Genomic DNA, 17,947 nt, shown 5'->3' with positions numbered 1-17,947 from the left:
CCCTCTGAGACACTGCACTCCTTCAATGTTAACAATTTGCACATCCCCAATTTAAAAATAAAATGTTTTTATTGAAGATTTTCCATCTTATCAACTAATGCCACAAACCCCCAAAATCAAGTACAGCGCAGAATAATCATCATTCCGCATGTACATTCAATGTCGTAACAATTGATTCGGATTATCAATTACAATTTGTTATAATCAGCGCCTCCCTTTGCATGGATGATGCACAAATGGGGGATATGTTCTTATGTTATGAAACCGAGGGGGTAAAATACAATCAATTGGAGCCTAAGGCAGCATCCCAAAACCTCCAAACAATGAAAGGATGCCTCAGAAAGAGGGGGACATCAGGATACAACCCAGACCCAAGATGTGGCATCACAGTCTACATTCTCTCACACAGGATAACGGGAGCAGAGCGACACAGCTTCACCAGAAGAGCGCGAATAAAACAGCGCCTAGGTATCTAAGCTCATCTTCAGGCCCCACAGATAACAGGATACCTTCCACTAGGAGTATAATCTCCATGCCTCCCAAATACAAAATTTCCTTGCCTACACAGCCTGAGAAAGAATGTACTATTTAGACAAATAAAAGAACAGCCCATAAGCCAAAGATTCTAACGGCGTGCTCGGGCTCACAAAAAAGTCTCATTCATCCCCACCCTCACCGGAGGTGCTGCTCAAGCCCCACCATCAGCCAAAGAATTTAACCCATTTTGTACCAGGAGATCCCACCAACTGGAAGTAGGAGAATTGCCAAGACACCCATTAACGTGATATCTTCTTTCACACCAGAGAGTGTAGCACAGTGTCTGGGCTGATTTTGTAGTATTGGCAGAGGACTGTGCTGTTAGTGATGCCTTCTTTTGGATGAGATGTTCACCTGAGACCTGTCTGTCCTTTTGGGTGGGCAATGAAGATTCCACAGTGCTATTTTGAAACAGAGTACAGGAGTTTTCTCTGGTGTCCTGGTCAATATTTATCCTTCAACAAGCAGATTATCTGCTTATTAGCACATTGCTGTTTGTAGGAGCTTGCTTTGTGTAAAATGGCTGTTGCATTTCCTACATTACAACAGTGACTCCACTTGAGAAGGCCTTGGCTGGAAAGCACTTTGGGACAATATGAGGTTATGAAAGGTACTAGATAAATGCAAGCCTTTTTTCTTTTTAGTAGGAAATACGTGACGAGTCTCTGTGACAACCTAATTGGCTTCAAGTCTCATTAATCTGCATTGCTGCTTTTGCTTATTTTTATACCTGTACCCAAATCTCTGTTCCTCTCCTCTATATTATAGAATCATAGAATTCCTATAGTGCAAAATGAGGCCATTTGGCCCATTGAGCCTGCCCCAACAACAATCTCACCCAGGTTCTATCCCCACGTATTTACCCTCTTGATTTCTCCTGACATTAAGAAGCAATTTTGCATGGCCAATCCACCTAACCTGCATATCTTTGGAGTGTGGGAGTAAACCAGAGCATCCGGAAGAAATCCATGCAGAACATGGGGAGAACCTGCAAACTCCACACAGACAGTGCTGGAATTAAACCGGGTTCCTAGCACTGTGAGGCAGCAGTGCTAATCACTGTGCCACCATGCCACCCACTTACTAAATTCTTATTTTTTAAAGAGGAACATGCTGTCTTGTTATTTTTCTGACCAAGTTGCACCACCTCACACTTACCTGTATTGAAGTTCATCAGTCAAATATATGTCTATTCTGATTTGATTTGACTTATTATTGTCACATGTATTAGCATACAATGAAAAGTATTGTTTGTTGCGCACTATACAGATAAAGCATGTCGTTCATAGAAAAGAAAATGAGAGAGTGCAGAATGTAGTGCTACAATCATAGCTAGGGTGTAGAGAAAGATCAACTTAATGCAAGGTAAGTCCATTCAGAAGTCTAATAGCAGCAGGGAAGAAGTTGCTTTTGAGTCAGTTGGTACGTGACCTCAGACTTCTGTATCTTTTTCCCAATGGAAGAAGGTGGAAGACAGAATGTTCATTTTGTTGACTTGAGGGAAAGATTATTGTAGCTGCACCATTTCACCAGATTCTTGTATCTCATTCCTGTACTCTGTCTCGTCATTGTTTGAGATCTGACCCACTACGGTGGTGTCATCAGCAAACTTGAAAATCGTGTTGGAAGGGAATTTGGCCACACAGTCATAGGTGTGTAAGGAGTATAGTGGGAAACTGAGGACACAACCTTGTGGGGCATCGGTGTTGAGGATGATCGTGGAGGAGGCGTTGTTACCTGTCCTTACTGATTATGGCCTGTGAAATAGGAACTTCAGAATCCAGTCTCAGAGGGAGGTGCCGAGGCCCAGGCCATGGAGTTTGGAAATAAGTTTTGTAGGAATAATGGTCTTGAAGGCTGAGCTGTAGTCAATAAGTAGGAGTCTGACATAGACATCTTTGTTATCTAGGTGTTCTAGGGTTGAGTGCAGGGCCAGAGAGATGGCATCTGCTGTGGACCTGTTGCGGCGATAGGTGAACTGTAGTGGACATAAGCAGTCCAGGAGGCTGAAATTGATTTGTGCTGTGACTAGCCTTTCAAAGAACTTTATAATGATGGCTGTCAGAGCCACCGGACGATAGTCATTAAATCATGGGTAGATAGATTTTTGATCGATAAGGGAATAAAGGGTTATGAGGAGCAGGCGGGTAAGTGGAACTGATCCACTTCAGATCAGCCATGATCTTATTGAATGGCGGGGCAGGCTTGAAGGGCTGGATGGCCTATTCCTGCTCTTATTTCTTATGTTCTTATTAAGTCCTTCTGCAAGTTTATTTGTGCTTTACTGTATTTTGCTGCAGTCTTCCTATGTACTAACTATACTCCTCAACTGGGTGTCATTCATACATTTTGTAATTTTGTTTCCAATGCCTGAGTCCAAATTATTTATGTAAATGGTGAACAACAATAGTATCAGTACCAATCCTTGATTGGTGAGGTTCACCCTCTCACCTTTTGCCAATCAAATTAACTACTTTTAATCCCTGATTTCTGTATTTAGTTTCTGCTAGTTTTCTACCCTTTTGCTATTTGATACCTGACTCCACATGTTCCTAGATTAGTCATGGTATACTCCATATCAAAATAGATTATGTCTGCTCCATCACCCTTTCTATCTTTTCTGCTACTATCCAATAAGGAAGGTCATGCTATATATATTTTGAATGTCATATCCACCTGATTAGTCACCTTGATAAATACAAAGGCAAAGTAATTAAGTCTGATTTTTTTATGACAGTAGAATACTCCACATTTTACAAATTGGCACTTTACTGCCTTCTGGACTGAACATTGAGTTCAACAACTCTCCCCTCCATCCTCACTCCATTTTGATTTACTATATTTCATTTCTTCTTTTCATTTAATTCATTTATTTTTATCACCCTTCATTCTCACTTCCATTTTTCCACTTCCCCATTCTCACTCTCCATCTTGCCCCCAACTGTGCCCCTACCCCCGCCCCTTCAGAGCAACTGTCACATTCCTCAGGCAGTACCTTAACAATCAGTAACTTTGTTCTGCCATTCACACATTCTGCTCACTTAATGGACCCTTTTGGCACCTTTGTCAGCCTTCTTCATCATCATTTACATTTCCTCAGTCCAATTTCAACACTCCACACCACCCCTCCATAGTATAAATTCTACTCTATTCTTCTATTTTAACGGCCGCTGAAAGGCATTTCGAGGGGGATCTGCTACTGAGGTAATATGGGCTGAAGTTAGAAATAGGAAAGGAGCAGTGATGTTGTTAGGAGTTTTCTATAGGCCCCCAAATAGTAATAGAGATGTGGAGGAAAAAATTGCAAAGCAGATTATGGATAGGTGTGGAGGTCACAGGGTAGCTGTCATGAGTGACTTTAACCTTGCAAATATTGATTGGAATCTTCGTAGGTCAAATAATTCAGATGGAGCAGTTTTTGTACAGCGTGTGCAGGCGGGTTTCCTGACACAATATGTGGATAGGCCGACAAGAGATGGGGCCACATTGGACTTGGTACTGGGTAATGAACCGGGCCAAGTGTTAGATTTGTTTGCGGGTGAGCACTTTGGAGATAGTGACTCAATTTGGTGTCTTTCATTATTGCAATGGAAAGGAATAGGGCCATAGGGAGGGCAAGGTTTATAATTGGGGGAGGAGTAATTACAATGCGATTAGGCAAAAATTAGGGAGCATAAGATGGGAACAGAAAATGTTAGGGAAAAGCACAAATGAAAAGTGCAGCTTGCTCAAGGAACAAATAGTGCATGTCCTTGATAGGTATGTCCCTGTCAGGCAGGGAGGAAATGGCCAAGTGAGGGAACCATGGTTCACAAAAAAATGTCTTGTAAAGAGGAAAAAGGGAGCATATGTAAGGATGAGAAAACAAGGTTCAGTTGGGTCGCTTGAGTGTTACAATTTAGCAAGGAATGAGCTAAAAAAAAGGGCTTAGGAGAGCTAGGAGGGGGCATGAGAAGTCTTTGGCGGGTCAGATCAAGAAAATCCCCAAGGCTTTTTATGCTTATGTGAGAAATAAAAGAATGACCAGGGTGAGGTTAGGGCTGGTCAAGGATAGTAATGGGAACTTGTGCGTGGAGTCAGAAGAGATAGGAGAGGCCATGAAAGAATACTTTTCTTCAGTGTTCACCAAGGAGAGGAGCCATGTTTTTGAGGATGAGAGTGTGATACTGGCTGATAGGCTGGAGGAGGTATATGTTCTGAGGGAAGATATTTTGAAAAACCTGAGGGTTGATAAGTCCTGTGGACCAATGAGATATACCCTAGGATTCTTTAGGAGGCAGGGAGGAGATTGCAGAGCCTTTGAGTTTGATCTTGGGGTCCTCACTGTCCACAGGGATAGTGCCAGAGGACTGGAGAGTGACGAATGTTGTTCCTGTATTCAAGAAAGGAAATAGGAATGACCCTGGTAATTATAGACCGGTTAGTGTTACTTCGGTGGTCTTAATAATTCAGCTTCTGCTCACAAAATAAGCATATACAAAGAATGATGTAAGAATGTTTACCTGCAGGATCTGTAATGTTAACTCTGTCCCTGCAATGACTTCAGTCTCTGCTCAGAAAAATAAAATGAGATTCAATTTGTGAAGAGTACATAATTTCAGGACATCAAGTTAAGATAATTGACAAAAGAACAAGAGGGGAGAGATGAACAACATTTTTACAAAGTAAGTTGTTATCATCTGAAATGCATTGTTGAAAGGGTGGCAGAAGCAGATTTAATAATAAATGTCAAAAGATAATTGGATGAATATTTGAACAGAAAAAAATTCAGGCTTATGGGGAAAGGGCAACTGACTGGGACTAATTGAATAGATCTTTCAAAGAGCTGGCACAAGGCATGATGGGCTGAATGGCCTCCTTCTGTACTGTATCAGTTTATGATTCTATAGGAATGTTGTGTTTATATATATATTTATGTTTCAATATAAATGGAATGTGAAGTATAATTCTATCTGGGGATCCAAGAGTAGACAAAACTACCATCAGCTGGGACTATTCACAGTGAAATGACCTCTTGGGAGGAGACTTGAATGTATTACAAAAGTAAAATACTGCAGGCACTGGAAATCTGAAAGAAAATGAGAAAATATGAGAAATACTTAGCAGTTCCAGCACATCCATGGACGGAGACATAGAATTAACAGGCCTGATTTTCACCCTTGAAACTGGAACCGTGAGTCGGGCCATTTCCCAGCATCACAATCCCGTCTCTTGTCCAGCAGTGCCTGCCCATGCAGGGATGGGCTGGAGTTGGGCACGCTGTATCTAGAAGCAGTGCTGGGCGGGCACACAGGCAGGTGGATGCTGAGGTGGGCAGTTTAGAACGCCTGCCTCCATATGATGGGATATCTGCCCAGTTCTCCTTATTCCTCATCCCTCTGAACTCATGCCCTCTTGAAATGGCCTATGCACTTTTGGGGAGAAAACTATATTTTATGTTGGCATGATGGTCCCTTTAAGAAATAGATTTCTCTAGGGATTTTTCAGATGGGGTTTTCCAAAGAGTTTGGTAGAGAACACAGCGCTATAAATACTTGCTGACATGCAGTCATTTAATGCAGCGAGAACCATTAGTTGGCTGGAGACAATATATCTACCCTTCATTTGGGAGGAAATCCAGTTTCAGTGGTCACTTATGTTTTAAGAACAAAACCCTATTTATCAATCATTGCATTACAAAATTTGTCATGACGCCAGGTATTGCAGCTACACTAGCCATGATTTTCCAATCCCACTTAAATTCAGGAGTGTTGCCAGGTGACTGAAGAATTGAAAATGATAAACCCTTGTTCAAAAAAGGGTGTAAAGATAAGCCCAGCAACTACAGTGCTAATCAGTTTATCCTTGGTGGTGGGGAAGTTCTTAGAAATGATAATCCAGGATAAAATTAATGGTCCTTTGGTCAAGTGAGTTAACTAAGGAAAAGCATCAACAATTTGTTACCGTCAAATGGTGTTCAACTAACTTGCTTTTTTTTTTGATGAGGCAACAGAGAGGTTGATGAGGGTAATACTGTTGACGTTGTCATGTGTGTACCTTTAGGAAAGTTTTTTCTTTAAATCATGCAGCATCCAGCTTCAATGATGTCATTGGGTGTGGAGCTAAGCTGTGGCAGTCAGGTGAAAGGGGTTTCTTTCCTTTGGGCATTCAGTTTTGTTTTGGGGTGTGTGGAAGCAGTTATAGTAGCAAGCTATGAAGCAGTGTCACACACACACACACACACACACACACACATAGAACATAGAACACTACAGCACAAACAGGCCCTTCGGCCCACGAGTTGCGCCGATCACATCAACACCTATCTATAACCCCCAATCCCATAAAACCCCATATACTCATCCAGAAGTCTTTTAAAAGACCCCAGCAAGTTCGCCTCCACCACCACTGACGGCAGCCGATTCCATTCACTCACCACTCTCTGAGTGAAAAACTTACCCCTAACATCACTTCTGTACTTTCCTCCCCGCACCTTAAACCTGTGTCCTCTCGTAGTGACCATTTCAACCCGGGGAAATAGCCTCTGAGAATCCACCCTATCTATTCCTCTCAACATTTTATAAACCACTATCAGGTCGCCTCTCAACCTACGTCTCTCCAGGGAAAAGAGACCCAGTTCCCTCAACCTAACTTCATAAGGCATGCCTCCCAGTCCAGGCAACATCCTTGTAAATCTCCTCTGTACCCTTTCAATAGCTTCTACGTCTTTCCTATAGTGAGGCGACCAGAACTGCGCACAGTACTCCAAATGAGGCCTGACAAGGGTCTTATAAAGTTGCAGCATTACCTCCCGACTCCTAAACTCAATCCCTCGATTTATGAAGGCCAGTACACCATACGCCTTCTTGACCACCTCTTCCACCTGCGAGGCCGATTTAAGAGTCCTGTGGACCCGGACCCCAAGATCCTTCTGCTCCTCAACACTACCAAGACTCCTGCCCTTGATAGTGTACTCATTCATCCTGTTGGTTCTGCCAAAATGGACGACTACGCATTTATCCGCGTTGAAGTCCATCTGCCACTTCTCCGCCCAGTCTTGCATCCTATTTATGTCCTGCTGCAACTTTTGCCATCCTTCCAGACCATCCACAACACCACCGACCTTCGTGTCATCAGCAAACTTACTTACCCATCCTTCCACTTCCTCATCCAGGTCATTTATGAAAATGACAAACAGCAAGGGTCCTAGAACAGATCCCTGGGGCACTCCACTGGTGACTGACCTCCATTCAGAAAAAGACCCATCCACAACCACTCTCTGCCTTCTGCAGGCAAGCCAGTTCTTGATCCACAAGGCCAAAGGCCCTCGGATCCCATGCCCTCTCACCTTCTCAAGAAGTCTTGCATGGGGGACCTTATCAAACGCCTTGCTGAAGTCCATGTACACCACGTCCACGGCACTTCCTTCGTCAATGTGTTCAGTCACATTATCGAAGAACTCAACTAGGCTCGTAAGGCACGACCTGCCCTTGACAAATCCATGCTGACTTTTCCTGATCATGTCAAACCTCTCCAAATGGTCGTAAATCTTGTCCCTCAGAAGCCTTTCCATCAGCTTACCAACCACTGAGGTCAGACTCACCGGTCGGTAATTTCCCGAGCTATCTCTGTTCCCTTTCTTGAAAATAGGGACTACATCCGCAATCCTCCAATCTTCCGGAACCTCTCCCGTCTCCATTGACGACGCAAAGATCATCGCCAGGGGCTCTGCAATCACTTCCCTTGCCTCCCACAGTATCCTGGGGTATATCCCATCTGGTCCCGGCGACTTATCAATCTTGATAGAATTCAAAAGTTCTAACACATCCTCCACCTTAATATCCACAAACTCAATCTTTTCCATCTGCTGCAAATCCGTGGCAATATCTCCCAGATCAGCTTCCACCGTGAATACTGAGGCAAAGTACTCATTAAGCACCTCTGCCATTTCTTCTGGTTCCACACAGACCTTACCCCCTTCACCTTTTATAGGTCCTATCCCTTCTCTTCTCATCCTTTTACCTTTCACATATTTATAAAAGGCCTTGGGATTCTCCTTAATCTTACCCACCAAGGTCTTCTTATGACCCCTTCTGGCTCTCCTAATTTCCCTTTTAAGGTCCTTTCTACAGTCCTTATACTCCTCAAGATCCTTAACCTCTCCGAGTTCCCTGAACCTTTTGTACACCTTCCCTTTCCTCCTGACTAGGTTCAACACAGCCTTCGTGCACCACGGTTCCCTCGACCTACCAAAACCCCCTTGTCTCGTCGGAACGTTGTCACGCATAGCTCCAGACAAACATTCCTTGAATATCCGCCACCTTCCTTCAGTACTTTTCCCTAAGAACGCCTCCTTCCAGTTTATTTGTCCAAGTAACTTCCTGACTTCTTCGAATCTCCCCTTACTCCAGACAAACACCTTCCTAGCCTGCCTGATCCTATCTCGTTCCAATGCAATTGTGAAGGAGATAGAATTATGGTCACCATTCCCAAGATGCTCCCCTACCGAGAGATCCATCACCTGCCCTGGTTCATTCGCCAGTACCAGGTCAAGTACAGCCTCTCCCCTCGTAGGCTCATCCACATACTGTGTCAGGAAACCTTCCTGAACACACCTAACAAACTCCTCCCCATCCAAACCCCTTACCCTAGGGATATTCCAGTCGATGTTTGGGAAATTGAAGTCTCCCATCACGACAACTCTGTTATTAATACATTTCTCCAGAATCTGTTTCCCTATCTGCACTTCAACTTCCCTGTCACTATTGGGTGGCCTATAGAATACACCCAGCAAAGTTATTGACCCTTTGCTGTTTGTAACTTCCACCCACAGAGACTCTGTAGATAGTCCCTCCACGGCATCCTCTTTCTCTGCAGCCATGACACTGTCCCTGATCAACAGTGCCACTCCACCACCTCTTCTGCCACCCTCCCTGTCCTTCCTGAAGCATCTGAAACCTGGCACCTGAAGTACCCAGTCCTGTCCCTGAGACATCCAAGTCTCCGTAATGGCCACCACATCACAATCCCAAGCAGCAATCCACGCCCTAAGCTCATCTACCTTATTCACTACACTCCTTGCATTAAAATATATACACTTCACCCCCTCAGTCTGGGCATTTCCCTTCTTCCACCCCCTGTCTAACCTCCCCCCCATACTGCCTGCGGTCCTCCCCTACCTGGGAGCTAACCTCCTCCGTCCCAGTTTCCCCATCACAATTCCCTCCCCCCATCCTTTCTAGTTTAAAGTCCCCCCGGTAGCCTTAGCCAGTCTTCCCGCCAAGATATTAGTTCCCCTGGGATTTAAGTGCCACCCATCCTTACTGTACAGGTCCCACCTACCCCTAAAGAGGTCCCAGTGATCTAGGAACCGAAATCCCTGCCCTCTACACCAGTCCCTCAGCCACGCATTCAGCCTCCACCTCATTTCATTTCTTCCCTCATTCTCCCGTGGCACAGGCAGCAATCCTGAGATTACTACCTTTGCTTTTCTCTTCCTCAGCTGCCTACCCAGTTCCCTATAGTCCCTTTTCACGAGTGCCTCCCTCTTGCCTACGTCAGTAGTACCTATATGTACTACAGCCTCTGGTTCCTCACCCTCCCCTTTCAGGATGTCTGGGACATGCCCAGAGACATCCCGAATCCCAGCCCCAGGGAGACAAACCACCATCCACGACTCCCGTCTACGTCCACAAAAACGCCTGTCCGCGCCCCTCACCGTGGAGTCCCCTATTAATACTACCTTTCTGCTCTCTTTTTTGATTTTTCGACTCACTGGCTCAGCTCCAGAGACCTGGCCACCGCTTCCTCCCTCAGATGAGCTGTCCCCCGCACACCCCCACACACCCCCACCACCGTTCTTCTCTATAAGGAAACAGATTCGATTACAACCTCTTTTGAGTTTCGCCACAAGGGATTTTCAGCATTAAACCCAGGAGGCTGGATTCCTCTAACAAATGGACATTGACGTCTGCTGTATTGTACTTACTTGGAGAGTTTTGTGTATTGGATGTTGACTGGGTTGCAACACATTGGAGATACACCTCAAGAGGTGTATCTCAAGAGACATTATAGTGGTTGTTGTGTTTCTTGTTTGTAATTGTTAAAAATTCTTGCTAATTGTCTTACCATACACATCAACAATATTCTTAATTAAACTTTGTTTGTTATAAAAGCTCCTCATGGATCAGTTGAATCACACCTGGAGTGAAACCTCTCATGCTCACCCTAAAACATTACAGGTCAGGCAAGCTTCACAGAACACCTTGAAGTATCTGACCTGACTTATAACAATGTGGTGTTACATGAACTTCAAAAAGGCATTTAATAAAGTACTGCACAACAGAATTGTGAGCAAAGTTACAGCTTATGAAATAAATGGGATAGTAGCAACATGGATATGAACTTCAAAAGGACATGGATGGTTTGGTGGGATGGACAGACAAGCAGCAAGTGAAAAAATGTGAAGTGATTTATGTTGGTAGGAAGAACTTGGAGAGACAACATAAAGGATACAGTTCTGAACAGGGTGCAGGAGCAGAAGGGCGTGTGTGTGTGTGTGTGTGTGTGTGTGTGTGTGTGTGTGTGTGTGTGTGTGTGTGTGTGTGTGTGTGTGTGTGTGTGTGTGTGTGTGTGTGTAAATCATTGAAGGTGTCAGAACAGGTCGAGAAAGTAGTTAATAAAGCAGTTCAGGTCTTTAGCTGTATTAATAGGAGCAGAGAGCACAAAGACAAGGAAGTTATGTTAAATCTGTGTAAAACACTGATTCAACTTCAACTGAAGTATTGAATCCAGTCCTGAGCATCACACTTCAGGAAGCATGTGAAGGCATTATAGTGGGTGTAGATAATTGTTCTAGAGGTGAGGAATTGCAGTTGCATAGATTGGAGAAGCTAGGACTATTCTCCTTGAAGGAGAGAAGGTTGAAAGAAGATTACATAAATGTATTCAAAATCATGAAAGGTCTGGACAGAGTAGATAGTAAGGAACTGTTCTCATTGGCGGAAGGATTGAGAAAGAAGCAACAGCGATGTTTTCACTTAGCAAATGGTTAGGATTTGAAATGTACCGTTTAAGAGGAGAGTGGGGACAGAATTAATCAAGGATTTTATCTGCAAAGGAAAAGTTTGCAGAATTACGGGGAAAAGGCAGGCAAGTGACACCTGATGAATTGCTCCTTCAGAGAAATGACACAGGCATGATGGATCGCACAGCTTCCTTCTGTAACCGTTTGTTCATTCTAAGAGGGTGGTTATTAATCCTGTAGCATGATAACCCACACATAAGAATTAAGTTTTAGGTTATTGGAGGCTCATGCTTTTAAAGTGAGCACATGTAAAGAGGGTTGAAATTGTTGAGACATGTAACAAGAAAAGCTTTGTTTTAGATGTGACCTAAAAAAACATATCTGCAAATGACAATGGGACTGTTCTCCACAGCCTAATCTGCTCAGGTGACATTCATGCTGCAGTTTATTTATCAACTAGCTTTCCGATAGTAACATATGTTTAAGAATTTTAAAGCACTGCAAACTTGCAGAAACTCTGCACTTTTTTGGTGACTAGGTCAAGTGGGACAGAGATGAAAGTTTGGTAACAGGATTTGGCACTGTCTTTCATTGTAATGGGGCATGTACTAAAGGGACCCAAGATGGGGATAAATAATCTCTAAATGGTATGAAAGTAACAACAATTTGCATTTACATAGTACCCTTAATTTAATAAATGTTGCAAGATGCTTCACGGGAATGTTAACAAGCAAATTTGAAATCAAACCACATGAGATGATCCTATTAGGATAACTGACCAAAAGGTTGATCAAGAAAATAGATTTTAGGGAGTTTTGTTGTAAAGATATAGGAAGGGAATTTCAGAACTTATGGCCTAGACAGCTGTGGACATATGGATCAATGAAAATTGGGAATGTGCAAGAAGGTCAGAATTGAAGGACTGTATATATCTAGGAGAGTTGCAGGACTGGAAGAGCTTAAAGAAATAGGGAGGGGTGATGTCATGAAAACAAGGATTCGAGGCATTACTAACCAGAAGCCAGTGTAGGGATGGGAAGCAAAGCGGTGATAGTCGAATGGGATTCTGTGCAAGTTAGGACATGCCTAATAGAGTTTTGGATGAGCTAAGATATTCAAGATCCAAGATGTCTCTGGTAGCTCAACCAACTAAATGATTTGGAAAGTCCATAAATGGAACAAATGAAGGAGTTGGGATATTTACTAGCTAATGAAGTGGCAACTATTTGAAAATTACAGTAATGTTTCTGTCCCAAATAAAGTATACAATGCAGAATTACGGTATTATCTTTTAAGTTTGTTTTTCTGCATTGAAGTAAAGTCTCCTCTAATCATTTCAATGAAAGAATTGACTCAACTGAAGTTCCATTGAAAGACTTTCAATTGCAGGATGCAGTAAAGTGAGAACATTGCATTTCTGGTTCATTGTTGCAGCATATGATATTGGGCAGGACTTTCCATACAATCTGTGCCCGCTGTTGGCTGACAATGGGATCTTCTGGTTTGCCTTTGTTAACTGAGTTTTCCATTGTATGCAACCCTTGCTACTGAGAACCTGCAGCAGGAGTCTACTGTGGGACCGGAACTTCCTGCCCATGTGAACAACCAGAAAGTTCCATCCACTGTCATTATAAAGTATTCCCCCTATTCTTTTTCCCAATCTCCTCTGAGGGGTAGAACTTCAATAGCAACTATCAAGGTGAAATTGGATATACACTTGAAAAGACGAGATCTAAAGGGCTATGGATAAGAATCAGAGGAGTAGAGTTATTTGGGAAGCTCTTTCAAAGAGTTGGCAAGGGCTAATGGACTAAATGGCCTTTCTCTGTGCTGTATGACTCTATGACTATGCATTAACTGCAGCCAAAGTGGCTCGAGAAAATAGGGCTTATTCCTAGATCTTCATCAATTCCACTTTGAACCATCTTGAACTATTTGTTATATGGATAAATATAGACATTGAGCTGCATCCAAAAATCCTTACCTTAGTGTGTTGCCTCATCTTTTAGCAATTTTAAATAATGGCAAGTATGTCCGCAGCTGTGGACCATTGAGGTTATTTGATTGACTAAGACAATGCACAGAGATACCAGATAGAGTGGGCAGTGCCAAATATGGAAACATAAAAAAAGAGCAGCAGGAGACCATTTGGCCCTTCAGGTCTGCTCCACCATTCATTATGATCATGGCAGATCATCCAGCTCAATAGCCTGATCGCACCTTCTCCCCATATCCTTCAATCCCCTTCACCCCAAGTGCTATATCTAGCTGCTTCTTGAAATCATACAACGTTTTGGCCTCACCTGCCTTCTGTGGTAGTGAGTTCCACAGGCTGAACACTCTCTGGGTGAAGATATTGCTCCTCATCTCTGTCCTAAATGATCTATTCTGTATCCTCAGATTGTGACCCTCTGGTTCTGGACAGCTCCTCCATCTGGAATGTTCTTCTAGCATCTAGCCTGTCTAGTCCTTTAAAATTTTATAGGTTTCTGTGAGATCATCCCCCACCCCCAGCTCCCCCTCATATCCTCTGACTTAGGATATTCTGCTGCGCTGTATGGTGAAAAATAAGTGATTGTTATTGATAGATAGTTGGAATGTCAGCTGTTGTTTGTTTCTTTATGATGGAACAGAATAGCTTCTGACTTTGGCAATGAGTAGTCAAATAAGTCACCTGATTTTTCTTGTATGTTTAAGAAATTACTTTAATTATTCATTTGTTCTGCACGTTCAGTTAGGAAGTTGGGTATTGAATTATCTAGTGAAACTCAATTAATTTGGATTTCAAACAGAATTATTGTAGAAGAAATTAGATTCATATAAGCACTTAGGTTGTATAGAAGAGTAAGTCTGTTTTAAACGAACCTACTATAGTAGAGGCTAAGGCTGCAGCAGTAGCTAAAGGGTTAATGATTCACTATATACTCACAATTATACCGAAAATCAAGAAACTAGCTGAAGCAGGCAAAGTTAGAAAAACAGGAGCTTAGCAGACACTCGAGGTCCAAAGACCAGATAACGGGCCATCTGACTCTAAGGAGGATAGAAAAATAAACCACCATTCTTCTTCTCTATCTAGTTACGGTAAATCACAAGGGACAGGGACTGTAGGATGATTTAGACCAAGGACACTATAGATAAGTCCTAGGCCCATAGATCTAATTAATGGGACAATGATTAAAGGGGTAGTAGAGATAATAAGGAGAATAGGGAGTATTGTAACCTGCATGCAGAGTTGTTTGTTTCACTGTATAAAAATAGCGCGGGTTTGTTCAAAAAATCAGAGTTCTCTCAGTACTGACTGAGGTGGACTCTCCGTGGTATATCACGACAATAAACTCTCCCGAAGCCTGACTCTGAACGTCTCTGCCTGAGTTATTCTGAGCTAGGAGTTTCCTCGACAATTATTACTTGAAGTATTGAAATATAATAGAAAAAATGTACCAAACGTACATACAAACATGCAAATTAGGAGGAGTAGGGCATTTGGCCCCTTGAGCCTGCTTCACCATTCAATAAGACCATGGTTGATCTGATTGTAACCTCAACTCCACATTCTCATTAACCCCCAATTACCTTTTGCCCCCTTCCTAATCAAGAATAAATTTACCTCTGCCTTAAAAATATTCAAAGACTCTGCTTTACTACCTTTTGAAAAAGTGTTTCAAAGATTCATGATCCTCATCCCTGTCTTAAATGCATGATTCCTTGGACAAAATCCTCTTGTTCTGCTGCAGGGAATGGAGATTTGGCTAAGTGCCAAATTCTCTGTCCTCACTGGCTATGGCGGTGAGGCATGAATGGTCAGAGAATTCCAATCCTTATTTTTACACAGTAACCCCTACTCTAGATTCTCCCACAAAAGGAAATATCCTCTCCACATCCACCCTGTCTAGACCCCTTAGGATCTTGTACATTTCAATCAATCACCCCTTACTCTTCTAAACTCCAATGGATACAAGCCTAGCCTGTCCAACCTTTCCTCATAAGACAACCCATCCATTCCAGGTATTAGTCTAGTGAACCTTCTCTGAACTGCTTCCAATGCATTTACACCCTTCCTTAAATAAAGGAAACTAATACTATGCACAGCACTCGAGCTGTGATCTCACCAACGGCCGGTACAACCAAAGCATAACCTCCTTACTTTTGTGTTCAATGCCCCTCGCAATAAATGATAATATTCTATTGGCTTTCCTGCTGTATTTGCATACTAGCCGATTCATGCATCCGAACATCCAGACCCCTCCGCATCTCAGAGTTTTGTGATCTAGATTGTATGCTTTTTTATTTATCCTGCCAAAATGGACAGTTTCCTACAATATACTCCATTCGCCAGATCTTTCCTCACTCACTTAACTTGTCTATATCCCTTGGTAACCTCTTTATGTCCTCTTCACAATTTACTTTCGTACCTAACTTTGTGTCATCAGCAAACTGAGCAATCAAACCTTCAGCCCCTTTATCCAATTCATTTATATTGTGCTCTTACATTAACAGTTTTGTCTGTTCAAATAGCTCATGGCATAATTACTTAGAAAATATTATTTTGTATCTATCAGCAATAAATAAACATTTCAACATCATACCTTCATTTTTCTTCTCCATTATTGATTTCGTAAATTCTCAACTCCAGGCTTCCTTTCGATGGTTCCAAAATGCCCAATGTTCATGCAGCTTGGGTGACAAAGGGTGGCTGTTGGTCTACTGTAAGCATCAAGATGTTGTGATAAACCACCATTATATGTGAGATGAAAGGTGGCTTTATACATGCAGTGCTTTGATATTTCCTAGGGATAGAATGGAAGCAGCCTATTTAGCAAAGCATGTGAAGTGTAGATAGCTGTGCAAATTGAACTTGAGCAAGGTGTTCATGAAATGATAGATTAATTTCTGCATACTATAAGGCTAGGTTTCAAGGTGGAACTAAATAGTATATTCTTTTAATTTAGACTTTGTTAATATCAGAAAATGTGCAAAGAATGGATATAGACAATCCATTACATTGTCCATCACTTACACAGACAGTCCGTGCTTAGCATGAGTAGCAGCCATATTAGAGAAATGGCACCAACCATTACAATAGTGTGGTTTATAAATCTATTAATGGCGCCAACTATTTTGGGCAATTCACTAAGTACCCACTCATTTAAAAAGTTCTGCTGAAATTATCCAAATCAGGCTTCCAAGCAAGGTAGGGTCTTAAAGCAGCTATTTATATCAGGTTAAAGGTTGATATTTTATTGATGAGATTTTGAATGTCACTGCTTATAATCAGGAGGGGCTGTTGCTAAGTGAGATTTCCTCTTTAAAAAAAACCTACTTTTTGGTTTATCAGATATCACCTATAGCAAATTGACTGTGTTAAAACCATGGGATTGCCAAAGCAGTGGGGACTGATCTGGAAATGCAATAATGAATGAACACAGATTTAGAAGGTGCCTGATCAACATCTCCTGGTTGAAATTGCAATGTGACACGATGAAAGGTACCTAAATTTATAGAAAGATTTGGATGAAGTTTCACAGATATGCTACTTCACAAGCTCTGGATATCCTACACAGAATTTTCGGTTAATAAGGAATGGAATTGGAAAGTACTAGCTATGGATTGTAATGTGGCACTGGGGAGGATAGCTGAATGAAATACTGTCTTAAATTTACACCCTATCAGTAGATTTTAACTTTCAGATGATTGATTGGCAGAGGTCCCCATCACTGAAGCTCCAGTCTCAACCACATTTGGTAGAATACCAAACAGGAGGCTTGATACAACTTGCTAAATAGAACATTGAAACCTGGATGAGAGCTCCCACCAGAAAGGCAAGTTGTGAGGGTGCAGGGAGGATAGTAGGTCATGATTGTGGAGGTATGGTTCCTAAGGTGGCAGAAGCCTCACTGCTCTGGGATCCACTAAGATAATTGAGCAATTATCTTTGGAATACAGCATCTTTTCTTTCATCGATTGTAGTAATTCAGCCACATGCCAGTTTCCCATTACCATCACCAACCTTTATTGTGTATCAAAGGAAAAAGCTGCTCCCATGGCTTACAGTCAGGTAGTCTTCAATTCAGGACCTACAACACTAATCTGGGTAAAGCTACAGGTTTAGATACTCCCGCAGGCTAATTCCCATTGAGCGAGCCACTGCTCACTCAATAAGGTAGGTTGTACTCCACAAGGTCCATGGATAGACCTATCAATGATTCCCTGTGGCCTTCATGGTCATCATGATATCCCCCCCAGTAAGTCCACACCTCCCCTAGTACCCCCTTTTCGAGGATGTCACCGTCAAATCATGTAACCAGCTCTTAAAACAATTATTCAACTACTTAAATATATAATAGTTCTGACCTAAAATGGCAATCTGGGTTTTGTTTGTGCAACAGCAATCTGATTTCCACA

The 17,947-nt window shown here is 42.4% G+C and overlaps 1 protein-coding gene across 1 annotated transcript in view; it reads right to left on the bottom strand.

Annotated features, from left to right (window-relative positions):
• The window catches only part of arhgef33 (Rho guanine nucleotide exchange factor (GEF) 33), a 69,509-nt gene that overhangs the window by 47,627 nt on the left and 3,935 nt on the right, over window positions 1-17,947 (bottom strand). The window contains exons 2-3 of the mRNA XM_080200169.1: window positions 16,132-16,332; window positions 5,040-5,086 (exon numbers count right to left, since the gene is read on the bottom strand). Coding sequence (XP_080056295.1) covers window positions 5,040-5,086; window positions 16,132-16,150 — 66 coding nt within the window. The 5' untranslated portion in view covers window positions 16,151-16,332. The remainder of the gene's footprint in view (window positions 1-5,039; window positions 5,087-16,131; window positions 16,333-17,947) is intronic.

The sequence above is a fragment of the Carcharhinus amblyrhynchos genome, chromosome 12 (assembly GCF_965287045.1).
Source record: "Carcharhinus amblyrhynchos chromosome 12, sCarAmb.v2.hapA, whole genome shotgun sequence".
In the NCBI taxonomy this organism is placed as follows: Eukaryota; Metazoa; Chordata; class Chondrichthyes; order Carcharhiniformes; family Carcharhinidae; genus Carcharhinus; species Carcharhinus amblyrhynchos.
This window is presented reverse-complemented; position numbering and strand designations above follow the sequence as displayed.